This window comes from Oikopleura dioica, chromosome PAR (assembly GCF_907165135.1).
Source record: "Oikopleura dioica chromosome PAR, OKI2018_I68_1.0, whole genome shotgun sequence".
In the NCBI taxonomy this organism is placed as follows: domain Eukaryota; kingdom Metazoa; phylum Chordata; class Appendicularia; order Copelata; family Oikopleuridae; genus Oikopleura; species Oikopleura dioica.
In genome coordinates, this window is record NC_137293.1 from 12,825,353 (window position 1) to 12,849,704 (window position 24,352).

The window sequence follows — 24,352 nt, forward strand, 5'->3', positions numbered from 1 at the left end:
CCAACTGCTTCTATTTTCAACCGCGCGGGAACTTTCTTTGGACCAACCGTGAATGTCTCTTCCCCAACAAGACGAAACATCCAGTCGTGTCGAACTACCTCCTTACCATCCACTAAGGTTTCAGGAATAATCGGTTTACTGATTGTTTCTACCTCTAATGAGTCTGGAACCGGTAGTCGTACCATGCGTAAACTCAATTATATGATTACCCGACGACATCGGCACCTCCCATTTTATTTCAGACATTCTAAGAAAGGATGAATTAGGTAAGTGAGTGCAAATAGAAAAATAAATTTATCCAGGGGTAGAAAAGTAAGTGCTTGAGGTCAGTGGAGAAATCAATGTTGAAGAATTAGAGTTGCAAAAGATGATTCAGGTGCTCAACTATCTACAGAATAGCGACTTGCGGAATTGGCTCACCATCCATGTACATTTCGTAAACAAGACCCTCGTGCTTTGATCCAGATGAAAGATCTTAAGTTGAATTATTGGAAGATAAGAGTTAAATCGACTCACTTCTAACTGAGAATGCTTTGCCATCAATACAGAAGGTCATTTCTGTTCCATCCTCGATAAAGTTCTGTGTTGATTCAACTTCATGCCCTTTGAACCAAACTTCAAGCTTCGTCGTGTCCAAGAAGACTTTCTGCTTCTTGTGAAACGGCTCCCACGCTCGCAAGATCTTTTCTTGCTTTCGTATAAAATCTTTTTCGGACATTCCATCGATCAGAAGCTTGTATTCTAAGTCTGAAGAATTGGAGCCGCCAAACAGCGATTCGAAGAAGCCAGCTTTTAATTTATTTGTACTGATAATCATCTTTGCTGAATGATTTTTCCCAAGCTTGAATTGGTCCACTCCAGTGAATGCCATCCGCCATTTGTCTTCGAAGACAATCTTGTCTTCGAGAAAAACTGTTCGTCTTCCAGAAGTAAAGCTGTGTTCCAGCCTGATTTTCGTCTCACCAGAGACAAGAGGGATCCTCCATTCTTTTTCATTCATTCTGGAAAAGAGAGAAAAAGATGAGTTGGTATGTCGTGAAGTTTAATAAATTATGAAAAGGGCAGTTATCTATCTGAGCATATTAAAATTTTGAGAGAGCCGCTTAAACTTGGAGTCTTCAGTCTCACTTGGGCCCAAGACAGCGATCATTCTGAGGTGCGAGTCCCGTCCTGATTGATGGTTTTGGGTTATAACGATTTGCAACATCCATGTGCGCAGCGGATTGCCAAAGCTGTTCTTGATGTTTATGGGTATCCACCCCTTTGGCTCGTTTGTTTTGAAGTCAGTCACTACGTTGACCAGGTCGTTGAAGTCGCTGCCGGCTTTGATGGTGATGTGCGACGGTGTGTAGGACTCGTCGCTCTTGCTATCTGCGTAGAGAAGGATTCCGACGACTTGTTGGCGGGAGCTAAAATAAGTAAAGATGCAGGACTCAATGAACATCTACCGAAACTGACAAGTGATCGTATGCGGCTGATTCCCATCAGACTGCCAGTAAGTATCAACATTGTTGTCGCGGAGATTACTTATCGGAAACTCGCGTTTACAAGAGCTCACCGACCAAATCGCATCGTGGCCAATATCAGGCAACTTTCCCTGCGTGTACTGCTTGAGGATCATGCTGCCTCCTCCAAGAAGATCAAACATGTCAATGCTTTCATTCATTCTGATTATTATTTATTCAGCACTGTGAATTTGTTGAATATTTTTAAATTGCGAATTGAATTTTTGAGAAACAGAAAAAAGGTAAAGTGGATTTTTTACAGAAAATAAAATTGCACATTGGAACTATTTGAAAAGAGGAAGTATTCAGAAAAAAAACTACATTCGTTGAAATCTGTAAATAGGTTTACGTCTAGCGTAGCAACAGCGGCAGTTAAAACCACAGTAGAACCATAGGAGAATAGAAGTAGATGCCGTCCAGAGGAAAATACAGAAATAAGTGTCTAGGACTGAAAAGCCGATGAACTGGAACTCCTCTTCAACTTCTTTGCGAATTTGGTTCATTTTTGCAAGCTCCGCAAAGAGCTTAATTGGAACATAAATAAAAGAAAATGAAAAGAAAATCTTACCACTGTCCGATGAGAAAGAGGAATTTCAGGATCTTTCGATAACTCGTCAATTATTTTCATATCCTGGTTCTCTCTCGCCATCTTGCTCTTCCGATAAATCAAAAAGGCTTCAACCTTTTTCTTTAGCATTCGAATTTTGTCTTCCAGCGTCGCATGCGGATTATTGTTCAAAATGTGATCGATTTCGTTCGCGTCGTAGCCAATTTTATGTAGCTCTTTGAACAAATCTTCGAGGGTTGTCTGGCGAGATTCTTCGTGTCGTTCGTGAGCGAAGCTTTTCAGGTCTACTTTTGGCGGTTCTGTTGTTCGCGCCAGCTCCTTTTCGTGCTCCACCATCCATCTGAAAGTTAAAAGTTATTCTCGACATAAGGATAACTGCCCATAATGGTAAGGAGTTTATTTATGCAGTGGGTTATATGATCAATACAGAAAATATCATTAGGCTCGAAGAAAGACTGAAGGAAATCGGGTTTCATGAAAAAGGTATTTATAAAATTTGAATTGAACTAGAGTTGATGAGAAAACTTTCGGTAATGGCGCTTTAATCTGGTCCGAATACGATACGATCGCCAAAGAAACATCGACCCAATGACGCAAACGACAAAGAAGAACCAGGCTAAGCCCTTGTGGCTTCTGAATAAGCGTGGTCAGCTCGATACCCTTCACCCAATAATAATAAAGGTATTCTCTTTATTCCGTTTTTCAGAAAAAATTAACCAAAAAGGATTCACCAATAAAAATACTCAATAAACTTACTTTGGCTTATCTTTGATAGCTTCAACAACTTCATCAGCATCATCTTCCATTCTATCATTATCCACCATTTTCTCACCATCAGCGAGGACAAGGTTTTCTTTAGAATAATGAAAGTCAAGATATTTGAGCGTTTCTTCCATTTGAAAGTCATCCGCTGTCTTGCAGAATACGCATTCTTCGCCAGATGGATACTGCATCTTTGGGAATTTCGGATCCTCGGAAGGCTCACCAGCGAGCCTTGCGTTCACTATAAGCGATGTAAGAACCGAAAACAAGAAAAAAGAAATGTTAAAAAATATCAACCACCGAAAACAATCAACCTGAGAATGGGTAATCAAAGGACAACTAAAATTTTAGAAAATTTTGAATCACATCATAATCCGTACCAGAATTATGCAGCTCCCAAAGCCATTTCACACCCGAGTTGTGATCGGTTACTCCAGCAAGTGGGAATTGCTCGATTTCCTTTTTGAAATTTTCTCGGCACTCAAGGCACGAGAAGTGATTGAGAATCATTTCTGACATCGCTTCTGCGAAGGTGGAAGCTTGTTCGTCTGAAGCCAGACTCGCGAAAAGATGAAAGGAGGTCCACAAGCCGCATGTGTAGCCTCTTAGATTTTCGACACTAGAATGGTATAACAGAGATGAATTGGGAAAGAAGGAACTTACCTAGGTGTACAAGCAGCGTATGATAAAGTTGGCTGAGATCCTTGAAGCTTTGTCAATCCAGCTTTATCAAGGTATCCTATCCATTCCTTTCGTTTTCTTATCTTCGAGACTGTCTCCAGCTCTGATGATAAGTTTCGAAGGTCCACATCTATGCTTCGACTAAAAGTTTGTGTTGGCAAAACAAAATCAGCTTCAAAAACGTACCTTGTCGGCGGATAAAGTTGGGAAACAATTTTGACATATTTTTTTATTGCACTAAGCGCTTCTCCTTCCAGTGGGAAGCTACTGACATCGTAAAAAAGCAACTGAAGAAGAGCGGATTCAATATCTTGTAGGTAAACTTTGCTTTGATCATATTTCGCCCAGGCATCGTCGTTTGCAGCGGCAGCGCTTTTCAGAGATGATGCAACGACGACATTTTTCCAGGAATATTTTTCGGTTTTGAGAGTTGAAGAAAGAAGCTCGAGGACTTCGGCGCGTGATGTTGCGTCTGATAGTTCGATTTTCTAGGAATTTTATAAAGAAAATGATTAGTAAGAATGTGACTCACCATTTTCACTGCGTCCTTCTCAAGGATTAATAAGATGGCTCCTTTAGTTTCTGGCCATTTTTTCACCGAAGCTTCATCTGTCAATCTTATAGAGATTTCAGAGAGAGAGGTCAAATCAGCAAGTAGATCCATCGTTGAACCATCAGCAAGTGCCATATCTAAGATTACGAGTATAGTTAAAAATAATCAATGCTTCGATAATTCTACCAGAAGGAGCAGCAACTAATGCGGTGAAAATGCCATCCTCTGAATTTTGTTCGACGACATCATTAACAGCAGCCCCTTCAATTTTTTCAAGAGATAAGAATCTCCCAAGACCATTTTCATGGGCAACATTTTTTTCTAGCGCGATTTTCAGTGCTTCTTCTTTAAGAGCGGCTGTGGATCGAGCTTCGAGCGTATTTTCTTTTTGATCGTAGAGTCTGTCGTTTGGCAGGAAGTATTTCATCGTTGGAAAGCCTTCGAAAAGGGATGATAAAAAATCAAATGAAGGCAGCGATTACCATGAACTTGATTCTCTCGGCAGATATCGCCATTATCTGGATTTCCGCAATCGATTACACCAAGTTTGACGAGTTTTCCCCAATCTTTGATTTCCTTTGCGAATTCTTTAATTGTCGGTGCGAAATGGACACAATGGCCACACCAGGAGGCGTAAAATTCGACGATCCAGAACTGATTCTTCTCCTCTTGAGCTTCTAGCGTTTCTTTGAATGTCTCCTGAATAATTCTTGTTTCTCTCTATCTTCGAATAGTTCTGTTTACCTGAGTAAGAATTTGGACGAAATCTGTGTCTTCTTCATAAAGACCCTTCGCTGGAAGACTTCCTCCAAAAGAAATGAAGGCAAGAAAGAGTAATTTTAACATCTACACGACTAATACGACTCCATTCTAAACAAAAAATACTTCAATATTTGAACGATATCAACTGTTTTGATATTCCAGCGTTCTTCTTTCAAACTCCCATCGCTCCGGGCCGAATTTGAAATTTTCGTTGTCGTAGAACTCTGCTGTCGTTTCATCAGATAAATCAACTGAATATCAATCAAATTTGAATTGAAGCAAAAACGTCTTACCTTCAGGCGTGAGTTCGGGATTGGCATTTGTAACTCGCCGATTTAAATGATCAAGTAATAAATTAAAGGGAGGCAATTTCTCTAAATATTCTTCAGTTCCACTGACTAGCGGCATCGACTTCAAAACCAAGCATCTTCCGTGTCTGCTTGATTCGAAATAGATACCATCGACGTCTTGAATGAATTGCTCCGTGTTATGAGGTAGAGATCCGTCTGGCGATCCAGAGGCTTCTTGTTTTGCAAAGTCAAATAGAATCGAATTGCCAGATTCTTTGACATCGTACATTTCCCTGCTCAGATATTTCTGAGGTATTTTGATTACTGTTGGAAAATGGCCTTTGTTTACGAAGCGCTTTTCTAGGTTCCATTTCGACATGAAGTTCATCAATTCAACTAAACATCAAAATAGGCTTTTTATACACTTATGAGCAAATTTTACCAATAACGCATCTTGTATCTGGCTCCCAATAAATATTTTTCACCAGGGGCGTTATATATTGAAAATAATAAAGGGCTCCAGTAATTAAGTGCGAAGCTAGCCATAAGGAGCAAAAGACCACTGGATCCATCGATAAAACTGCGGATAATGAAGCAGGAGTTCCCATCGCCAGTTTTGTCAAGCCAAAAAGAGGCATTAGATTGAGAGATGCAGCTGTAGCAACGCTTGCTAGGCCGATATTATTGAAGAGCTTCAATTTTTGATTCCAGCGCTTGCTTCCTCCAGCGAGGGGCGCGACCTTCCAGCGATTGTACCAACTTTCATGACGAACGCCGGTATATATGCGACTGTGGTGACCACTTCGTTGCAGGAAAACAAGCTCGTGCTCTGTGCATTTATCGGGGGCGAGGATTCCATTTGAGCCAACGCCGAATCCTAAGATTATTTTTAGAGACCATAAGCAAGAGAATCATTAGACGATCTGGGATATTTTTTTGGTTCAAATTCCAGGCAATGACGACAAAAAGTTTTATAGAACCCGCCAGTTCTGCTTCTGACTTCTGGTGATGTAACACAACCTCAGTCAATCCGAGCCCACAAATTCAGTTTCAATAAGAAAAACCTCCGAAAAACATCGGAGAAATGTTGCCACCAATAACACGGATGAGATATCAACTGATCCTTTCATGTTTATGATTGAAATCGTTGATTGCATGAAACAGGGGTGGATGATATCAACCCATTTTTTAAATTTGGCGACCCGTTCATTTCGACATTTCAAAAATTTGGTATGAAGTCTGATCTCTGTAAGACGCGACCCCTACCTTCATAATTATTGAGCATCGACATCGGCGTCTTCCTTATAAATTCCGCGCCCTCTTGCTCTTTCAACCAAACTTGAAAGTCCGCATTTTCTTTAACCCATCTTTTGGTCGCATGTTTCGATCTGGGAGCGTCGATTCTTCCGGATCTTCCATAATCAGTCTCCACATTAGGCTTGACTAAATCTGTGATATCGTAATTTTCGAAGGAGTCGAAGTTATAGAAAGCTGGTTGACTTGGTTTGTAAATTCCTTTCTTTAGCTGATCAGGACGGGAGAGCTAGGAAGAATGAATTATAAGAGGAAAGAAGCGTTTCAAACTTACCAGTCTTGTTTCTGGAGCGAGTTGAAGCTTTATTAAATCGGGAGCGGATTTCTGTAGAATTCTGTATTTATAGAGCTTCGGATCCGAGCGGTAGAGCTCCCGAGTCATTCCATGCTCGAAACCGGTAAGTGCTTTTTCCACATTTTGAGTTTTCCCAACGAGGGAGGAGCTCGATCTCACGCATTTGTACATTTTTACGACTTCAATGCATCATTTCTAAAACAGAAAAAGTCTTATTTTTCTACCTAAAAAATTACCCTTCAGTACCGGAAGATTCTCGATATTCTCTCTTAACGAGAGTCTCGTTAGATAAACAAATCTCTTCAAGTCTTTCAAAAGATTGGGATGGCATTTCCAGAAAATAAGATGGATCAAACCAGTTTGCCTCCTTTTGTTATAAATTTCACATGAGAAGGGATAATGCATGTGATGTTCTCTGTGTTTTGTTCGTGAGCGCGGGGTAGTTTCCGACTCAGTCGTCGATTTTGAATCCGCTGACACAAAAATAGTTTGGCTCCGGCTGTAAAAGTGATTTCATTGTAGATCAGTTATAATTTATGGAAAAAGTCGTATAACTGATTGTCTACTCAGAATAATTAATAAAACAATATGTGAAAACGTTCACGTGTTAAACCACTAACGAGAGGGTACCGTGTTAACGAGACCGAACCGGTAGAAGTTATTGTTAACTGCTGAAATAAAATAATGAGACGGGAGCCTTCGTTTTGGTTTAATAAGAAATTATATTTTGGGTAATTATGATATAAAAATAATATTTGCAGGAAAACAGGGAATATTCTGCTGGATTCTTTTCTCCCAACTCGCGATTCACTTGCGGCTGCTTTGGATTGAGTCGACTTGAGCTTTTAGCTGTTGGTTGTTTCGCTTGAGGAACTAAAATAACGGATAGCTTCAGTCTCCAAGTCTCTGAATTACCTGTAATTCTTCTTGCTGTCGGCGTATGAGAGCATCCTTTTCTTCCTGCTCCCGGCGGCTCACTGTTTCAAGATTAACCTATTAAAAATGGCAGTTACAAATCGATCTCTAGAACAAAAAAAGCTTACCTTGAGAACTTGAATTTGTTTTTTAAATGAATCAACTTCGTCTTGTAATTCCTGGACCTCTGCATGTTTCTCTTCTTTTCCAAGTTCTGACTGTAAAGCTTTACGAGAGCCGAACCCGTTCGCGGACTCGACAATTGTCTCATAGCCGGCCAGGGTCATGTTGATTTCATCTCTTATCTGAAAGTCAGAGGATAGAACATTCTTGCGGTAAAGTTCAAGTTTTACCTGAACAAGAAGAGCACCAGTTTCGGTAGAGCTAATTGCAATTTGTCTGATTAATTCATCCATCAATTCTGAATAGATTTCGCGTCGCGCAAGACAAATTCCTCGTTCTCGTGCCTAAAGATTTACTAGGGAAAGAAAGGGGATGAAGAAGAGGTACCTCAGCTTCTTCAAGTCGAGAATCCAGCAGTTTTTCTTTTGTCAAGATAGCGTTTCGAGTGGCCTGACGGGGAGATACAAGTTGTAAGAATTTCTGACCATTTTGCTCATATTCGCGAGGAGGAAGGATCTCTGAAATTGGATTTGACTATAGTTTATCAAAAATGATAACACTTTTACAGATGTCATAGAATCAGATGGAGCGGAAAAGGAGTTTAGATTAACATGGTCAAATTTTAAAGTTATAATAAGTTCATAAAATATCTTAATAAAACAGAATTATTGTGCTTGAAAATGCTCTTTACCTGCAAGTTTCTTTTCAATGGGAGTAAGGGCTGGCTTCAACTTTGGCGAGTCGGCGGATGATTTCTCCTCGTTGGGTGTGACTTTGACAGGCGGAAGATAGTCGATCAAGCTGATTTCGGGATTGGCGGCCATTTTTGGAGAACTTTGCTTTTCTCAAATCACCGTCGCTCAGAACTGATCAAAATTCGCAAAACAAAACAATCGATCACTGAATCTAGAAAATCTCGCTCAAAACTGAATCAGCCAATCCGAGCGCGCCGCTTTTTGTGACGTCACGAAAGAAGAATAGGGAACTTCTTTCATTCAAAAGATCATTTTCTACGATAACATCACTTTGTAAACTGGATTTATCTACAACTATCTTCTTAAAAATTTATTTATTGGTTGGGTTCAATGCGTAAAATTCCAGTTTTTGATGAATTTCTTCGTAAAATTTTAGGAAATCAGAAATTTGTCGATTGTCTTGAAAATCTATTCAAAGAAGAACATCAATTTCATAGGAAATAGGTGTCAATACATCAAGAGTTGCAACTTGCAAGTTCATCAGTACTTTAGATACAAAATGTGTCATCCACAGAGCGGGGAGTTTGAACGCGAAGTTGAAGTGAGAGAATTTGGCATTCAGTCAGCTCACTTCTTTCATTTTTTTGTATCGCCTCGGAGGCGGCTTCTACCGAGTCTACCGAGAATCTAAAAATAGTAACCGAGGTTCTTGTTCTTTTATTGGCCTTCTGATGCTTCCTGGGATCACTGGAACTGTTCAATATTGATTTTGGCCCTTCTCATTATTACTAAGAGACACAGAAATAAAGAAGAAGTTCATTTCATTTGTGAAAGATGGGGGAGGACAAAGAGGAAGTAAACAAAGCTTGGCGATGGGCAGTTTTGATAATAGGAAGGGTTTGCTACTTCGATATTTGTTGAAGAATAATTATTATAAAACCTGTGATCAGTTATTTTACTTGGAACTGGAAATGCAATGGGATGGTTGACGTTTGCCCCAGTACCTACAGCCACAGTCCTCTATTTCGGCATCACAACGAATCAGGTTGATTGGTTTTCGATGATCTACATGGGTGTCGGTCTTCCGGCTGGCTTCGTCGCTATATGGATTTGTGATGGCATTGGTCTTCGCAAATCTACTTGGATAACTATCGCCTTTTATTTTGTCGGCGCAGTCTTGCGTGTTGGATCTCTCGGATTCAAGAGCTACGATGAAAACGGCGACTTCATTCCTTGCGAAAAATGCTTCCCCGTCGCGCTTATCGGAACAGCTCTAATGGGAATAAGCCAGGCGTTTGTCGGTGTTCTTCCAACTCTTATGGCTGCCAGGTGGTTTGAAGATAAAGAGCGTCTTCTTGCAAATTCGATTGCTTCGCTGTCCATTTGCATTGGTTTGATGGTCGCATCTATTGCAGCTCCACTAATAACAAAAGGACCGGATGATCTTTTCTTTGAAGGAATCTTGTTTTCATTGCCAGTTATTGCTGCGGCTCCAATTGCCCTCTGCATTCCTTCTGATGGAATTTTACCAGCGCCGAAAACCATGCCATTTTTTGACAGGCTCAGGTTTGCAAATGATTTTTCGCCGCACGCATTGATTTTTTTAAGACTTTTGGCATTCGAAGGTGGCTGGGAGTTCTCCGCCGCTGTTTTGCTTGGTGCAATCCGAATTGGCCACAACTCAATGGTTCAAAGTCTCATCGTTCAGCTTCTCTGCCCGGCTGGCTATTCTAACATCTTCAGCTCGACGATTTGCGCCACCCTTATTATTGGCCCTGGGGTTGCTTTCAGCATGTTCCTGACGAGAATGATCGGCGGAACCGAGCATCATGCCTTGACTGCCAAAATTTGCGCCGCCATTTCAATCGCTTCGAATGTCGCTTTCACGTTTGCGATGAAAGTTCCCGAGCAAGAGATACTCATTGCATCCCTTTGCGTTGTTTATGGAATGTCGACGCTTGTTCTTCTTCCGCTGGCTTGCGAGATGGCTGCGGAAACTGCTCATCCTGTTGGTGGAGGCACCGCTGGAGGATTGGTAACAAGTCTAGGGGAGATAATTGGGCCGATTTTCATCTTTCTGAGCGGGCTTGTTCCGACAGGCTTTACACCAGAGGGGTCTACTTGCTTTGAAGATCAAGGTAGACTGACTTTTTTCACTTGATTATAATTTTCGAAAGGTCAAGATCTGATGACGTTTATGCTGGCATTGGATGGATTCTGTCTGTTTCTTCTCATAATCTATGCAGCGCGATACAAGTGTTCCTTCAAAAGAAGAAAAGCATTGGAAGAAACAAAAGCTCAAACTGCCCTCTTAGAATAAATAAATTTATTTCATACCAAACTCAATCGTTGATCCTTGACAAAAGCAAGAATAGCACTCTAAGAACGCGGATAACCTTTTTTCAGAGAAAAATGCTTACAAAGGTATCAGAAAAATGAATTTTTTTTTGTCTTATTAAAACTTTATAGCTGTCATTTCTACTTTTGGGAATCACGATTCTGATAATTGCAACAATTGCGTCTCTACTTTTAATCCGACAGCACCAACACAAAGCAAATAATGGAGATTGACTGATTTTGACTTTTTTATTAAAATATAAAAATGGAAGAATAATTATAAATCGAATTATCCCTTTTCATCAATATTTTTGAACAACTTTGAAGCAATAAATCCCTGTGCGCGAGCTGCTTTACTGTAAATAAATTTTATTAAAAAAAGAGAGAGTCTGTACTTACCCAGCAATCTCGTCACATTCATGGGTAATATCATCAAATTCGAATGGGGCAATACTATCGAGTCCTCCATAATCAGCTAAACTTGCCTCTTCGCAATGATTATAAATCATCATATATCTAGCCCAATATGTTGCAACTTTCATTTTTGAGAATCGAGACTTTAGACGATTTCAGGTCAGAGCGAGGTGTTTTTATGAGCTACGTTGAAAAATTAATGCTGTTCGGTTAGAACACGCGCAGAAGCAGGATAGTATCAATTTATAATTTCATATTTTAATAAGAATAAGACAATCGCATAAGAAAAATGATTACCTGTCAGAAATCATCAGAGATAAAAGCTAAAACCACTAATTCTTAAAAATGTCTGAATGTCATCTCGTCGCCATGCTTATTACAGTACATTTGTTCGGGTCATGTGACCTCCAGTTGACTCGGCTAATATTAGTTAAATTCGTGGGATTCTGAATTGGTGCACCTTGCCCGAGGCACCACCGCCGAGCACCATTTCACCTCTCCGACGCTGAAGTCTTTGCATTTGGAGTGGGGCGCTAAAGGAAAAGGTCTATTTTTTACTTTTACGTTTCGAACGCAAAGCGTTTCTTAGAGAAAACATAGAGAAGTCTTAGTTAAACTTTGAATGAAAAAATAGCCTTGAAAAAGTTTACCAAGCGCATGAAAAAGCTTTTATCACTATTCGCCTTTGGAGGCGTACTCGGCCAAGATATCGACTTCGCTGACGTCTTCGATCATGTCTGCGATGAGACTTCTATGACCGCTACAATCCGTGAACGAGATCTCAAGAAATTGGGTACATGGGGCGATGACTTCTCAAAGATCACACTCAACGAGGGATGCCAGGGCGTACCAGACGAATACGGAAACATTCTGTTCAGCGCTGGTTCTCTTCAGAAGCTTCCTCTTGAGTGTGGAACTCAGTACTGGGACGACGGCTCTGGGAAGATCACTTTCTGGAACGTGGTTCAGTTCACACCACCTAATGATGGCTCTCCCATCACCAGAGACGCAGATGGACTTTACAACTTTACCTGCGTGTACGATATGAGCGTCAACGATGATACCTTTGAGCTTTCACTCAAGCACAAGGTTGTTGCTGCTCCAGTCGATACAATCTGGTTCGAGGGTCAAACTGCCGAAGGAAAGTTCCGAGCCACCATGGAGCTCTTCAAGGATAGCTCCTACGAAGAGTCATTCATGGGATCATCTGTCATGCTTTCAGTCGAGCAGCGACTTTACGTCGATGTGACACTCGAAGCTAAGGATCCTGAAGTCGTTCTTAACGTCCAACGTTGCTGGGCTACACCTACGACTGAGGCCGACGCTCCTGTTCGACACACATTGATCTACGAGGGTTGCCCAACTGATCCTACAGTTGTTCTCCGAGACGATGCTCCCGATGCCAACTCTGCTCGATGGGAATCTCAAATGTTCCAGTTCGTCGACGAGGCTCAGGTCTGGCTTCACTGCGATATCCAAGCTTGTGACTCTCGACGATTCTCTTGCGAAAACACCTGCGAGGATCGAGAGCGACGAGAAATCCAAGAAATCTTCTCTGGATCTCGTCATCCACGAGCCGTCTCAACCCCCAATGCCAGTGGAACTGGAATGTACAACCCTAACATTCTCACCGTCGGACCTCTTCGATCCCAGGAGCGATGGGCTGATTCTACCATTGGTAAGTATAGCAAGTCTAAACTGGATAGCTTCAAATCGAGCTTCTTGAACAAATGGAAATCACTATTCGGCTCTTCAAGTGGCTCTCAGAGCAGTTTTCTTTCCTACTTACCCAAAGACAATAGTTATCGATCCTATTATCACTAATTTATATTTAATAAACGTTCAAGAATCAACCTTGTCTCGTCAGTTGCAGGTTCTTTCATGGCAACTGATGAGCAGTTTAGCTTTTCTAAAGGTAAATTTCAGGCACTGAGACGCAAGCTTTGAAATGGATTGTTGCCGTCGGAGTCATCATCATTGCTGCTCTTATTTCTGGCATTGTCTATTTCTGCAAGTTCCGAGATTCTGCCTCCGTCAAGCCAAAAGCGCGAGCTAACAACGACTGGCAATTGTACGGTGCTGGCGGAAAGCCAGTTGGTGCCCAAAACAATGGTGCCAAGGCTCCTCGAAATTGGTAATCTAGCTAATTGCGATCTTTGCATAACCAACGTATCCTACAAACTATCTTTCATATCGCCCATGTGACCATTTTCCTTGCGGATGAAAAGTGCCATTTATGTGCCGATTTCATGCCTATTTTCTACACCCATAATATTGATATTTGCCCCTACACAAAAACTCGAAGACCCTTTGAAGATAAAATGACTACCCACGCTCGTTTTTGAAAAATTTTACTGCGCACTGATTTAATTTGGTTTCTCATCTCCACTTGCCAAGCTGCTGTTCACCATTTGCCAAAATCAGTCTTTTTGACAAGCTGGTTTGTATCTTTGCCCAGGAACTCTGTGCGCTTGATATCAAACTGTAGATCTTCAAAAGAAGAATTGATCTCAACTGTACCCTGCATAAGCTCGACTAAGCTCGTGAATAAAGTCTGATTTACACAAAATAACTATTTTTGAAGGAGCAAAAGCAGTTATTCTCATAAGTCTTTTCGTTCGTAAGTGAAGACACGGATCTTCCCAGTGCTCCAGTCGTTGTACTGCGGTAGCCAGTTTGGAACGCTGTTGAATTGATTTTTGTATTTTGAAGCCGCCTCGTAGATGAATTGGTTGACTACTGAAAGATATGAACTATGCCGGAATGAGTTTATGAATAACCTATCTTTCCGAGCATTTGCGCTCTTGGCCGAGATCTACGACGAGAAGCAGAGCAGATTGTGTTGAATACAGAAGTTGACAGTCCCTGTAGCTCAGAGCTAAAAAAAAGAATTTTCTAAAGGCCGTAGATTCTTACTTACGTGGAGGTTGCCTCAAGAACATTGCCAGAAACTCCATTCGCAATGTCTTCAAGAGTCGATCCTATGATACCACCGTTTTCGTCGTATCCGATTGCAATCGCGGTTATACCCGCTGTAGCTACTGCAGCAGATGCGGTTTGCAACGAGGAAAGATCCCCGTCAAAACCGTCAGTAATGACAATCATCACATCGTTCACGTTATCCGAAGTATCCATCTGTGACGCTCCTTCTGTGATACCGTCTGCAATCGCTGTGGTCTCGCCATACCAAGTCAACGAATTGAGAGCGGAGTTAATATCGGATGTATCAACAAACTGCGCTGGACCCAGTACAGTCTTTGGATTTATCAATATTTTTCAAGATAAAAAGCTAACTTACGTTAACCTGGCCTTCTCGACCATCTCCGATATCAGTGATACTGATTTTGACGACAGTTTGAGTGTCAAACTCGGCCAATAAATCTCTGAAGAAATCTTGGACAGCGCTCTGTTTATCGCCAACTTGCGATCCAGAAGTATCAATAACCACCGAGATGTCGAGTCGTTCGTTGTTGAGTGTACATACTCGGTCGCAATTTCGACCTTGAAAGCCAGGTGGACAGATGCAATTATACGTATTTCCGTCAGGAACGCATTCAGCACCGTTCTGACAAGGATCAGGACTGGTAGGACAATTGCTTGGCGGCTCTGTTGTTGTTGTGGTTGTTGTAGTCGTAGTACTCGTTGTAGTTGTTGGTTCTGTAGTTGGCGTTGTTTCAGTTGTCGTCGGGGTCGTTGGTGGATCTGTGACCGGTGGTTCAGTTACTGGAGGATCAGTAGCAGGAGGAACTGTTGGTGGTGGCTCTGTTGTCTTTTGTCATTTATTATTTGAAAGATAAAAGTTTTCACTTACGATAGGAATATGACAAAATTGACCACTCCAGTTCGGATCGCAAAGACATACAAATGAGCCTGATATGCCCGTATCTGCTTCTGTATTCGCGCACACTCCGTTTTGGCACGGATCAGGATTGCAAGGATCAGGCGGTGGTTGAGTTGTTGTTGCAGGGCAGCTACCGCTTGCGACGAGAGTCGTACCGCAACACTCAAGGGTTGCGGCGTTGAACGTGTGGCCGTTGCAGCATCCACGCGTTCCTCCTTCAGTATTAAATGGGAATCTTGAAAAATTGATGTATTATCTTTCTGCATTTTCCTTAAATATTACCTTGTCGGAAATTCACCGCAACACTGGTCTGGTGGACCTCGAGAGAATGGATTTGGCTCACATTGAGTTGATGGATCCCAGCCATGTGAATTCGCGTAATAACTATTAAACTCGTTTATGCTGAAGACGACACTTTTGAGGAGTTATGATTGAGTCTTCTTCCGAATATTTTTAAAGTTTTAACTCTTTACTGTTAACGAATGCGGAATCACACTGACAAGCCATCATCTGACAATCAGAGTTCGAACTAGAGCACGAAAATTGCCGCTTAGATGGATCAAACCAAACTTGATAAACTTGTTCTGTTGGATTGCATTGTCCAAAAGTGTCCATTTGAATGCATTTTTGGCAGCGAGTCCAATTCTGGCACTTTCGATCGACGGTATCTACCGGAGTTCCTCGCCGGTGTTTCAAGTGCTCAGGTGAGGTTTGACACCAACAACCATAGTTCAATATCTCTGAGGGGATGTATTTATCCAGATTGTAAGCGTTCAACATATACTGAAGCATCGTATTGACGAGTTCTTCTTGCGATGAAAATGTATATCGTTGCTCAGCACCTGGACCGGCGCCTCTTGATGCACCTAGTCCAGATCGAGCGCCAAGAGAGTCCATCAGCATCGGTGGACGCCCTGGGTCAACGAAAGGGACTACCAATTATAGATTTCTTATTTACGGATGTCTACTTACAAACATGTCTAATTTCTTCTTGCTCGTCAATAATCTCTTGGCTTTTGGCTAAAAACAGTGAGACGGCCGACGACCATAATTTCATCGTCCAAGTTCGACTTTGTCTAGGCCCTTTTCAAATCTTGATGTTCCAAAATTGAGCGAGTGCAAACTGATTTAACAAGTCGGATCGGCTGTGACAATGAATTCTTCAAATGTCATCGGATAAAAATCCACTAATTAGAAATCCATACATCGCATCAAATAATTCTCAGCTATTTATCCGGCTGACATTTTTCCGTGACAAATTAGTCGAGACACGATTAAACTTTTTATTTAGGTTGGTGTTCGCAGTGAAAGAAGATTTCAAAGGGGAACTCTCTCGTAAGTGAAGCCTTCGATGTTTCCTGCGATGAATTGACTGTACTGCGGGTGCCAGGTAGGAACTTGTTCAAAATTGTCGATGTACTTTGCTGCGACTTCATAGATGAACTGGTTGACAATTTTGAATGGTGGTTGTGGTTCAATAAATTTCTGGCTCCTTGTTGTCTGACTGTCGCATATTCCCTGAATCACGTCCTCATGAATCGTGGACATGGCCTCTCTAAAATTCAGTTCAGATTCTGAAACGTATAATTAGATCTTTACTCAGTCGTTGCGGTATAAACATTGCTTGTGTCTCCATTTGCAATATCTTCCAAGGTTCCCAGTTGATATCCGCCACCTTCTGAATATCCGAGAGCAAACGCAGTTATACCAGCTGAGCTTACTGCTGCGACCGATGTCTTTCAAGGATTGTTTGCTTTGATTATTTATAAATTATAATGAAAAGCGTTTCAAGACAATTTTCAAAGTGTTTTCTTTTATCCGTTCCTGCAGATTTCCAAGATCTCCATCCCAACCATCAGTAATAACAAGCATTACGTCGCTCACATTATCATTAGTATCCATTTGTGAGGCCCCTTCAGTTATACCTGGGCCGATCGCCGTTGTTGATCCCCACCAAGTCATTGCATCAAGTGCAGAAGAAATATCACTTCAAAATGTTGTTAAATATTTCTTTTAATAAAAATAACCTTGTATCAGCAAAATCAACGGGACCGTAAACAGTCTCTACTCGTCCTTCTCGTCCATCAGCGACCGCAGTAATACTCACTTTTACTGCAGTTTGTGTATCGAACTCAGCCAAGAGAGCTGTCATAAAAGCTTCAATAACAGGCGCCTTTTGATTAGCTTGAGATCCAGATGTGTCAACAACGATTGAAATGTCCAAGCGTTCATTCTGCAGAACACAGACTCGATCACAATTTCGACCTTGGAATCCGGGTGGGCAGATGCAATTGTAAGTTCCTCCATCAACGACACATTGACTTCCATTTTGACAAGGATCAGGGCTGACAGGGCATGGATTCGTAGTTGTTGTTGTCGTCGTGGTTGTCGTAGTCGTAGTTGTCGTAGTCGTAGTTGTAGTTGGCTCAGTTGTTGGCGTTGTTTCAGTTGTAGTTGCGGATGTTGTTGGAGGATCGGTTGGTGGAGCAGTTGGTGGAGCAGTTGGCCCTTCAGTTGTTGTCGTCTTTGATGTTGTCATTAACTTTTTATAAGTTTAGAAATATTACCAAAGGAATATGACAGAATTGACCAGACCAATTCATATCGCACAAGCACGTGAACGAACCTATATTTAGAAATCAACAAGAAGTGTCATTTCTAATTCTTTTTGTCGAGTTACTATCCTGATATTCCAGTATCCGCTGAAGTATCCATGCAAGTTCCATTCTGACAAGGATCAGGTGAACATGGATTAGGAGCTGGTGTTGTGGTTTGTGGGCAGCTACCAGCTGCAAGAAGAACCGTGTTGCAGCATTCGTGGGTCAGAGAATTGAAAGTATGTCCATTGCAGCATCCACGGCTTCCATCTTCGGTATTGTAGGGATAACGGGTTGGGTAAGTACCGCAACACTGATCTGGTGGTCCCCTAGAGAACGGATTCGGCGTGCACTGAGTCGAAGGTTCCCAACCATGTGAGTTTGCATAGTAGCTGTTCTTTGATGGGCAATTGATGAACTTTGAGTATTTTTAGAAAGATCAAAAGTCCTCTCCTGTTGAATTCATTCAAACTGAAAATAATCGAATTCACGAAAGCAGCATCACATTCACAAGCCATATTTTGACAGTCGGTGTTCGTGCTAGAGCAGACGAAACTTTTTGAAGTTGGGTCAAAGTAAACCGAATAGATTTGCTGAAAGAGGTTATCATCTTATTTTCTCTTGAATCAGATGACCTCACTAGCCGAGCATTGGCCGAATGTATCCATCGACACACATCTCTGACAGCGATACCAGTTTTGACATTTTCGATCGACAGAATCAACTGGTGTGCCTCGACGATGATTTATGTGATCTGGATTGGTTTGGCACCAACAACCGTAGTTTAAAATTTCGTTCGGGTCGTATCTATCCAGATAATGTGCATTTAGCATGTATTGAAGCATGGTTGTGAGGAGCTCATTTTGACTTGCAAAAGAGTATCGCTCAGGATGTCCACCTCGACCGATATCAGAAATATCTGAGCTCTTTAGCTCAATTTTTGGAGCTGCAGGATCAGCTGTAGGAACTTAATTTAATCAATTACTGAACGTCTTCGGATTTTTCTTGCTTACAGATCTCCGTCAAATTCCTGTCTCCTTTTATTGACGCAAACAGCGTTAATGCGAGCTTCATAATAGAAAATCTCTTATTTCAGCAAAGCTGTCTCTCTGCTTAGCTGATCAAAAATTGTTTCATATAAGTTTGGCAAATTTAAATGTCAACCCAGAGTCAAATGCATCATGCAGCAACTTTTTTTGATTTGAGTTGTCACGCAGGTCTATGAAATAATTTTCGTAAACAACGGATAAGTAGGTTTATTTTACATGTAAAGGATTGATTTTTTTGTCGTTTTGGATTAGAAAAAGTCGAAAGTATCGTAAGGCTTGTCCAGCCATGGAGTGTTCCAGTTCCATTTGACGCGATAAAAGTCTAAACTCGAGTCTTTCAAGTGATAAGTGTATGATATAACCTTGATCCTGGAACTCTCGATAGTAATTTATGCATTCAGGTCCAATGCAGCACTGGCGACAAGTAGCAGCAGATCCTGAAGCGTGGATACGTTCTCATTCAAACTTGACTTTTACCTTTCGAAAAATTGCAAGAGCCTTTGATTCCCCATCCATTCGATTTCTTATTTGTAAGACAAGCCGTTGATTGCTTGCAACTCATTTCATACTGATGAATATAATAATAAAGATGAGTACATCTTCATCTGATAATTTGAAAGTCTCGTGGTGTGATTTAATTTCCGAAATACAATATTATTTCCAAAATACCTGAATTGGCTCGCCATTCTGTGTGCGCATCGTCAACGAGCAGAATGAGTCCTTCGGACATTCTTGAGTTTTTCCGTTCTGGAGACACTCAAGCAGCTTTCGACCGTTGCATGACAAACACTGTAATAATTTTGAATTAATTTTAGCAAGATTTCCGCACCATTGTCTTCGTTCGATCAATAACTCTTTCGGCATTTCCAGTTATTCTCGGTCTTGTTGGGATAGAGGTCTTTTGCAGAGTTGTTGTTGTTAGCCAACTTCTTGGAGTCCATGAAGTTGAAGTCGATAATGTTGTCGTAAAACCAGTCGTTGATGTCGGTTCCTCAGTAGTAGTCGTAGTAGAAGTTGTAGTTGTTGTTGTGGTTGTGGTAGTACTCCTTGTCTTTGTGGTGTTTTTATTCTTCGAGGCTTTCTTATTCTTCTGTCGATTTTTCCTTCTCTCAGCAGCATTTATAGCTCTTTGTTCCTCCCTTTGTTCTTAATAAAAATAAATAAGATTGTTAATATCATTTTCAAACCAGGAGTAAGCTTCTGTGCAATTATTTCCAAAGAAAAATATAAAATAAGCGACAGTTTCACCATTTCCCTAGCTAAAGCCTTGCTGCTCAGTTTTAAAGCAAACACTCACTGTCCGATAAACCGGAGTAGAAGTGATGGCGCCACCTGGATGAGGTTATTCTAGTTTCCTCAAACCTGCGGAAGCTCATGTTTGCGCGAAACAAATGCTGTAAGTTTAGCGAGCTCAACCGATATTTGCTTGATCAGAACAGTCTACCGACTCGGAATACAAGAAGCTTAAACTTGTCAGTACAATAAAGCATAAAATACGGCATTTTCTTACGCAATGGAATTATAATAATTGCGTATATTTTTATGACACGAAAGAATTTTCCGATCTATCGTGGCTAAACGTGCCAGACACGTATACTGACGCACAATAATTGCTGTCATATGAAAAGCGGGAATATTTCACCTGAAGATCGACCCTATATCAACAATCGTTAGTGACCGTAGTAAACTCACTGTAGTTTCTTCAATAGTTTGTCATGTGATCTGAATTCTAACGATCTTTCTCTGATTTGTGTCGATTCTATTTTGACGATTCTATTTTGACCTAAACTGGTGGCAAATAAAAGAGAAAATATGGGTTAGATCTCAGTTAGTCTTGATTTACTAGCGGGAGTAGGTTCGAGCTTCAGAAATAAATCACTCTCTCAGACATTTTTGTTTTGTCAACTCATGTAGCCCAATCGCCTTTCCGTCTACCTAAATGGCTATCGTCTTGTAGTACTAGTACTTAATTTAACGCCCTTCTGAATCAAAAGATTAGTCCTGTTCAAACGGCAAAAAAGAGAAGATACAAAGTGTCAGAAAATCTTTTTGCCGAGAGAATACAGCCCCTTGCTGCTCATTTCGTAAGCTAGTGAGTGGAGAGAAACATCGAGAGAGCGGCGCCGGAATAAATTCAAATATTGAATTTCGGTAACGACCATGCGGTGAGAGACTATATATACCTGATCGCGAGCACAATTTTCACGAAACGACGCGCGATGAAGCTCTTCGTACTCGCTGCAGGTTCTGGGGCCCTTGCCCTTCAGCGAACTCGACACCCTAAGGCGAACAAAGCTTGTTCTTCTATCGATGAAGAGTATGCTTGCTACACCGATTGTAACACAAGAGTAAGACCAAGACGAATTACAAGAGATGCATTTATTAAATTTTCTAGTACGATGGTTGCGTCTCACAGTGCAATGTCGATGACAGCCAGTGCGTTCGCGACTGCATCCTAACATTCTCCGAATGTGAATCAAACTGCCCTTGCAGAGAAGGATGCGAGGAAGGCTGCCCATGTGTTAACAACCCAATCGCAAATACTTACTGTTCCCTTTGTGAAACGGAAGAGTGTCTTTCCTTCGTTGACATTGTCCTCGGAAAGATGGATCTTGATGCGGATCCATGTGAGGATTTCAACCAGTACGCCTGCGGAGGCTGGGAAGCTACCGCCGAAATTCCAGATGATGCTGGCAGCTTCTCCCAGTTCTCTGTCGTCAGAAAAGCTCTCTCTGCTACTTTGAACAGAACCCTCTCTGACCCTTCAGTCGAAGGACATCATGGATGGGAATCAGTCGTCAAGGCCAAGAACCTTTTCAGCATCTGCATGGATGAGGAAACTCTCGATGCTCAATCCACTTCTGATCTCGCTGATACAATCACCATTTCCTGGCCAACACAAGGAATTCTCGATGAGGAGAAAAATGTCCAGCATTCTATTACTACTGCCTCCGCAAAATATGGTGTTTCCGCAATTTTCATCGCTGACCAAGACTTGGATGCTGATGACTCGAACGAGTGGATCGTTACTCTCGGCCATCCTGGACTCGGAATGAGCCAGACTTACTACACAACAACCGTTGACGCTGACCGTGAACGATACCGAGAAGCTTACATCAGTAAGTTTTGAAAATTCAAAGTGTGTTTTTATAAATTGATTGGATTCAATCAACGTTAAACTAACCCATCAGGCCCGTTGAAGTCATCATAACGCAATTTTTTAAGAATACATCACGGACTACTCACTCAAGTACCGCGAATTGCTTTCCACTTCAGCAACTGAAGAGTCCATCCGCTCGATGGCGGAGAAAATTTACAACTTCGAATCCAACATCGCCAAATACATGTGGAGCCCGACCGAGGGGCGTGACCCAGGTGAGTTTGAGTTACAATAATTTTCCTTCGCCGGTAACATTGAAATTCATTACTGACTAAATATTAGCAAATTATCAGCGAAAGAAAGTCGTTGGCGAGATTCCCGGAAACGAGATTGTTGGCAATTGGGATCAGTTTGTCAATGAAATCATCAGCAAAGTGAACGTTGACTACTCCATCGATGCTGAGACAATTGTCAACCTTTCTGATGAGAAGTGGTTCAACAACACGAACATTGCTATCGATGAAGCTGAAATGGGCAACGATGATCTCCTCGTATGATTGACCCCTATATGAAACCATACTAACATAATAATTTGTATAAAACATTAATCATCTAAAATTTATCTTCAATTCAGGATTACGTCGCCTGGCGAGTTCACAGCAACTACATCGGCTATTTGGGATCAGAGTGGCGTGCAATCTACGATGAGTTCACTGCTACTATTTCTGGCTCAACTCCTAAGCCACGATGGCAGACTTGCTCGGACGCTGCTAACAGCGTTATGGAATGGGCTGTTGGAAAACTGTACATCGAAGAAGACTTCCAGGTTGATTGAAAAACACAATATTTATATCTATTCGAATATTAGGGAGAATCTAAAGAAATCATGACTGGTCTCGTCGACAACCTGTTCAGCTCCTTCCGTGAAGATATCCTATCTGACGCCGACTGGATGAGCTCTGAGACAAAAGTCCAGGCACTCGACAAACTTGAAAAAATCACTACTAACATCGCTTTCCCGGACTGGATTAACGAGGAAGACGCTGTCAACGAAAAGTACGCTACTCTTGAGGTCAGCGACTCATACATTGGAACCCGGCGTTCTGGTAAAGAGTGGCAGCAGCGTGAATGGTGGACTCTTCTCAATGGCCCCGTTGACAAAGGTAAGATGAAGTTATGCTGATAATTCTAACAAGAGACCAAAGGCATGTGGCTCACTGGTCCCGCTATCGTCAACGCTTTCTACTCATCATCCTTCAACTCGATAACCTTCCCAGCTGGCATCCTTCAACCACCCTTCTTCAGCAAAGATATGACTACGGCCATGAACTTCGGCGGTATTGGCGTCGTTATCGGACACGAAATCACTCACGGCTTTGATGACCAAGGTAATTTTAAACTAATTGCTCTTCGAACGTTCAGAAGTCATCACGAGACAGACTAAATATAAAATAATTCGTGTCTAAATTTCGTAGTATTTCGCAATGCCTCTCACATGAGAAAAGTTTCATCAGTAAATACCTTCACTATTCAGGATCAAAATACGACGGCGACGGAAACTACAAGAACTGGTGGACGCCAATTGACAGGGATAACTTTGATGAGCGAGTGCAGTGCGTTAAAGATGAATACTCTGGATTCTACTTCGAGGAAGCCGACAAGAACCTCAACGGCGATCTCACTGCTGGCGAAAATACAGCTGATAATGGTGGTCTTTGGGAAGCGCGATATGGATACGACTGGTATTTGAAAGAAACCTCTGACATCTACGTCCCTGGTCTCTCAGATAAATTCACCCCTGATCAGCTTTTTTATATCGGATACGCTCAGATCTGGTGCGCCAAGTACAAGGTAAACTTGAAATACTTCAAGCTCATTTTCAATAAAATCTTGTAGGAAGACTATGCCAAATGGATGGTTGACAATGATCCTCACTCCCCCGGTCGATTCCGAACCAACGGCGCTATCCAAAACGGTGGCCGCTTCTTCGCTAATGCTTTTGGATGCAAGAAGGGAACACCGATGAATCCCGAGAACCAGTGCCGAGTTTGGTAAACAGCAACTGTTCCCGTTAGCTTACTCCTTAGGCTTTGATTTTGCAACACTGTTCAAGTCCTATCATCTCTGTCGTTATTTATGAAATTTTTAAAATCGATAAATAAACCGTAAATATTCACATGCCTTTTCTTTATTAGACTAACAACTTTCTCACATTTCAATTGAACATAGGAAGATCTCCATAAAATCGACGTTTCACAGGGCTGTCGTAGAAATTGGTTTCCGAGGGAGGACCAATGCGTTTTGAGGGGTCTTTGAGGATTTCGTTGGCGTAGGGCAAAAATATGGAGGGGGTCAAATCGGATCGCTTGTGAGCAAGAAAATGTTGCCAAATATCGTCATCAAGCATATTATTGTAAAGCCTGTTCCTAAAATAGCAAGTTTAGGTACCTTTGGAATTTCTGGGGGGTACTGAATTGTGCCGCCCTGCGCCGCCTTGCGCCGCCCTGCGCCGCCCTGCGCCGCCCAGCGCCGCCCAGCGTCGCCCGGTCCG

At 41.7% G+C, this 24,352-nt stretch overlaps 11 protein-coding genes across 12 annotated transcripts in view; 3 read left to right on the forward strand and 8 right to left on the reverse strand.

Annotated features, from left to right (window-relative positions):
• The window catches only part of LOC145705070 (33 kDa inner dynein arm light chain, axonemal-like), a 50,372-nt gene extending 41,668 nt beyond the window's left edge, over positions 1-8,704 (reverse strand). Inside the window, exons 1-6 of the mRNA XM_081782527.1 lie at positions 8,460-8,704; positions 8,156-8,286; positions 7,999-8,112; positions 7,774-7,950; positions 7,646-7,723; positions 7,538-7,603 (exon numbers count right to left, since the gene is read on the reverse strand). Of these exons, the coding sequence (XP_081638653.1) occupies positions 7,538-7,603; positions 7,646-7,723; positions 7,774-7,950; positions 7,999-8,112; positions 8,156-8,286; positions 8,460-8,592 (699 nt within the window). The 5' untranslated portion in view covers positions 8,593-8,704. The remainder of the gene's footprint in view (positions 1-7,537; positions 7,604-7,645; positions 7,724-7,773; positions 7,951-7,998; positions 8,113-8,155; positions 8,287-8,459) is intronic.
• On the reverse strand, positions 276-1,049 carry LOC145705073 (fas apoptotic inhibitory molecule 1-like). The gene is made up of 2 exons (XM_081782530.1): positions 517-1,049; positions 276-474 (listed from the first exon to the last, which is right to left on the reverse strand). The coding sequence occupies exons 1-2, from the start codon at positions 998-1,000 to the stop codon at positions 389-391; spliced, it is 570 nt and encodes a 189-aa protein (XP_081638656.1). The 5' UTR covers positions 1,001-1,049; the 3' UTR covers positions 276-388.
• LOC145705075 (anaphase-promoting complex subunit 10-like) lies at positions 1,026-1,674 on the reverse strand. Its single transcript, XM_081782531.1, has 2 exons — positions 1,449-1,674; positions 1,026-1,409 (listed from the first exon to the last, which is right to left on the reverse strand). The coding sequence occupies exons 1-2, from the start codon at positions 1,664-1,666 to the stop codon at positions 1,070-1,072; spliced, it is 558 nt and encodes a 185-aa protein (XP_081638657.1). The 5' UTR covers positions 1,667-1,674; the 3' UTR covers positions 1,026-1,069.
• On the reverse strand, positions 1,691-4,960 carry LOC145705051 (sulfhydryl oxidase 1-like). 2 transcript variants are annotated; one of them, XM_081782499.1, is made up of 10 exons: positions 4,814-4,960; positions 4,552-4,768; positions 4,256-4,507; positions 4,049-4,206; positions 3,703-4,004; positions 3,499-3,657; positions 3,216-3,454; positions 2,830-3,076; positions 2,074-2,413; positions 1,691-2,029 (listed from the first exon to the last, which is right to left on the reverse strand). In XM_081782499.1, exons 1-10 carry the CDS (start codon positions 4,913-4,915, stop codon positions 1,823-1,825), a joined length of 2,223 nt encoding a protein of 740 aa, XP_081638625.1. In that variant the 5' UTR covers positions 4,916-4,960; the 3' UTR covers positions 1,691-1,822. The 2 variants fall into 2 exon arrangements, with proteins under 2 accessions (XP_081638625.1, XP_081638626.1); XM_081782500.1 differs by lacking the exons at positions 1,691-2,029; positions 2,074-2,413 and adding an exon at positions 2,440-2,706.
• On the reverse strand, positions 4,962-6,930 carry LOC145705058 (uncharacterized). Its single transcript, XM_081782509.1, has 5 exons — positions 6,710-6,930; positions 6,388-6,664; positions 5,564-5,998; positions 5,125-5,517; positions 4,962-5,082 (listed from the first exon to the last, which is right to left on the reverse strand). The coding sequence occupies exons 1-5, from the start codon at positions 6,899-6,901 to the stop codon at positions 4,973-4,975; spliced, it is 1,407 nt and encodes a 468-aa protein (XP_081638635.1). The 5' UTR covers positions 6,902-6,930; the 3' UTR covers positions 4,962-4,972.
• A 713-nt stretch (positions 8,705-9,417) lies between the features above and the next one.
• Positions 9,418-10,815, forward strand: LOC145703124 (solute carrier family 49 member A3-like). The gene is made up of 3 exons (XM_081780438.1): positions 9,418-10,029; positions 10,072-10,601; positions 10,641-10,815. The coding sequence occupies exons 1-3, from the start codon at positions 9,440-9,442 to the stop codon at positions 10,781-10,783; spliced, it is 1,263 nt and encodes a 420-aa protein (XP_081636564.1). The 5' UTR covers positions 9,418-9,439; the 3' UTR covers positions 10,784-10,815.
• Positions 10,816-11,828: 1,013 nt separating this feature from the next.
• Positions 11,829-13,786, forward strand: LOC145706016 (beta-tectorin-like). Its single transcript, XM_081783526.1, has 2 exons — positions 11,829-12,892; positions 13,141-13,786. The coding sequence occupies exons 1-2, from the start codon at positions 11,872-11,874 to the stop codon at positions 13,350-13,352; spliced, it is 1,233 nt and encodes a 410-aa protein (XP_081639652.1). The 5' UTR covers positions 11,829-11,871; the 3' UTR covers positions 13,353-13,786.
• LOC145701920 (uncharacterized) lies at positions 13,572-15,958 on the reverse strand. The gene is made up of 7 exons (XM_081779132.1): positions 15,529-15,958; positions 15,338-15,473; positions 15,026-15,290; positions 14,513-14,983; positions 14,135-14,469; positions 13,995-14,092; positions 13,572-13,950 (listed from the first exon to the last, which is right to left on the reverse strand). The coding sequence occupies exons 1-7, from the start codon at positions 15,956-15,958 to the stop codon at positions 13,817-13,819; spliced, it is 1,869 nt and encodes a 622-aa protein (XP_081635258.1). The 3' UTR covers positions 13,572-13,816.
• A 393-nt stretch (positions 15,959-16,351) lies between these two features.
• On the reverse strand, positions 16,352-17,594 carry LOC145701921 (uncharacterized). The gene is made up of 4 exons (XM_081779133.1): positions 17,083-17,594; positions 16,850-17,042; positions 16,655-16,791; positions 16,352-16,610 (listed from the first exon to the last, which is right to left on the reverse strand). Exons 1-4 carry the CDS (start codon positions 17,592-17,594, stop codon positions 16,373-16,375), a joined length of 1,080 nt encoding a protein of 359 aa, XP_081635259.1. The 3' UTR covers positions 16,352-16,372.
• Positions 17,595-18,908: 1,314 nt separating this feature from the next.
• Positions 18,909-19,952, reverse strand: LOC145701922 (uncharacterized). The gene is made up of 5 exons (XM_081779134.1): positions 19,889-19,952; positions 19,531-19,847; positions 19,371-19,490; positions 19,179-19,269; positions 18,909-19,138 (listed from the first exon to the last, which is right to left on the reverse strand). Exons 1-5 carry the CDS (start codon positions 19,950-19,952, stop codon positions 18,909-18,911), a joined length of 822 nt encoding a protein of 273 aa, XP_081635260.1.
• Positions 19,953-20,763: 811 nt separating this feature from the next.
• LOC145702195 (neprilysin-like) lies at positions 20,764-23,965 on the forward strand. The gene is made up of 9 exons (XM_081779406.1): positions 20,764-21,049; positions 21,097-21,820; positions 21,927-22,076; positions 22,144-22,352; positions 22,436-22,627; positions 22,670-22,964; positions 23,007-23,189; positions 23,336-23,652; positions 23,698-23,965. The coding sequence occupies exons 1-9, from the start codon at positions 20,921-20,923 to the stop codon at positions 23,854-23,856; spliced, it is 2,358 nt and encodes a 785-aa protein (XP_081635532.1). The 5' UTR covers positions 20,764-20,920; the 3' UTR covers positions 23,857-23,965.
• Positions 23,966-24,352: the final 387 nt, after the last annotated feature.

Bases quoted from the DNA above. Each gene is read 5' to 3' on its own strand.
- LOC145705073 (XM_081782530.1), bottom strand. From the start codon at position 1,000: ATGAATGAAAAAGAATGGAGGATCCCTCTTGTCTCTGGTGAGACGAAA. The intron at 475-516 runs GTGAGTCGATTT...ATTCAACTTAAG, and splicing joins CAAAGCATTCTCAGTTAGAA to ATCTTTCATCTGGATCAAAG.
- LOC145705075 (XM_081782531.1), bottom strand. From the start codon at position 1,666: ATGAATGAAAGCATTGACATGTTTGATCTTCTTGGAGGAGGCAGCATG. The intron at 1,410-1,448 runs GTAGATGTTCAT...TACTTATTTTAG, and splicing joins ACGATCACTTGTCAGTTTCG to CTCCCGCCAACAAGTCGTCG.
- LOC145705051 (XM_081782499.1), bottom strand. From the start codon at position 4,915: ATGTTAAAATTACTCTTTCTTGCCTTCATTTCTTTTGGAGGAAGTCTT. The intron at 4,769-4,813 runs GTAAACAGAACT...AGAATTATTCAG, and splicing joins TCGTCCAAATTCTTACTCAG to GAGACATTCAAAGAAACGCT. The intron at 2,030-2,073 runs GTAAGATTTTCT...GTTCCAATTAAG, and splicing joins CTCTTTCTCATCGGACAGTG to CTCTTTGCGGAGCTTGCAAA.
- LOC145705058 (XM_081782509.1), bottom strand. From the start codon at position 6,901: ATGTACAAATGCGTGAGATCGAGCTCCTCCCTCGTTGGGAAAACTCAA. The intron at 5,999-6,387 runs GTAGGGGTCGCG...AAATAATCTTAG, and splicing joins GATGCTCAATAATTATGAAG to GATTCGGCGTTGGCTCAAAT. The intron at 5,083-5,124 runs GTAAGACGTTTT...ATTGATATTCAG, and splicing joins TCCCGAACTCACGCCTGAAG to TTGATTTATCTGATGAAACG.
- LOC145703124 (XM_081780438.1), top strand. From the start codon at position 9,440: ATGGGATGGTTGACGTTTGCCCCAGTACCTACAGCCACAGTCCTCTAT. The intron at 10,030-10,071 runs GTTTGCAAATGA...GATTTTTTTAAG, and splicing joins CCATTTTTTGACAGGCTCAG to ACTTTTGGCATTCGAAGGTG. The intron at 10,602-10,640 runs GTAGACTGACTT...AATTTTCGAAAG, and splicing joins TACTTGCTTTGAAGATCAAG to GTCAAGATCTGATGACGTTT.
- LOC145706016 (XM_081783526.1), top strand. From the start codon at position 11,872: ATGAAAAAGCTTTTATCACTATTCGCCTTTGGAGGCGTACTCGGCCAA. The intron at 12,893-13,140 runs GTAAGTATAGCA...GGTAAATTTCAG, and splicing joins ATGGGCTGATTCTACCATTG to GCACTGAGACGCAAGCTTTG.
- LOC145701920 (XM_081779132.1), bottom strand. From the start codon at position 15,958: ATGCTGATGGACTCTCTTGGCGCTCGATCTGGACTAGGTGCATCAAGA. The intron at 15,291-15,337 runs GTAATATTTAAG...CAATTTTTCAAG, and splicing joins TGCGGTGAATTTCCGACAAG to ATTCCCATTTAATACTGAAG. The intron at 14,984-15,025 runs GTAAGTGAAAAC...AAATGACAAAAG, and splicing joins AATTTTGTCATATTCCTATC to ACAACAGAGCCACCACCAAC.
- LOC145701921 (XM_081779133.1), bottom strand. From the start codon at position 17,594: ATGACAACATCAAAGACGACAACAACTGAAGGGCCAACTGCTCCACCA. The intron at 17,043-17,082 runs GTTATTTTTATT...AACATTTTGAAG, and splicing joins GTTGATTTTGCTGATACAAG to TGATATTTCTTCTGCACTTG. The intron at 16,792-16,849 runs GTCTTGAAACGC...AATCCTTGAAAG, and splicing joins AAGAAAACACTTTGAAAATT to ACATCGGTCGCAGCAGTAAG.
- LOC145701922 (XM_081779134.1), bottom strand. From the start codon at position 19,952: ATGGTGAAACTGTCGCTTATTTTATATTTTTCTTTGGAAATAATTGCA. The intron at 19,270-19,370 runs GTATTTTGGAAA...TATATTCATCAG, and splicing joins AGAATGGCGAGCCAATTCAG to TATGAAATGAGTTGCAAGCA. The intron at 19,139-19,178 runs GTAAAAGTCAAG...TCCACGCTTCAG, and splicing joins CTCTTGCAATTTTTCGAAAG to GATCTGCTGCTACTTGTCGC.
- LOC145702195 (XM_081779406.1), top strand. From the start codon at position 20,921: ATGAAGCTCTTCGTACTCGCTGCAGGTTCTGGGGCCCTTGCCCTTCAG. The intron at 21,821-21,926 runs GTAAGTTTTGAA...CAATTTTTTAAG, and splicing joins ATACCGAGAAGCTTACATCA to AATACATCACGGACTACTCA. The intron at 22,077-22,143 runs GTGAGTTTGAGT...ACTAAATATTAG, and splicing joins GACCGAGGGGCGTGACCCAG to CAAATTATCAGCGAAAGAAA.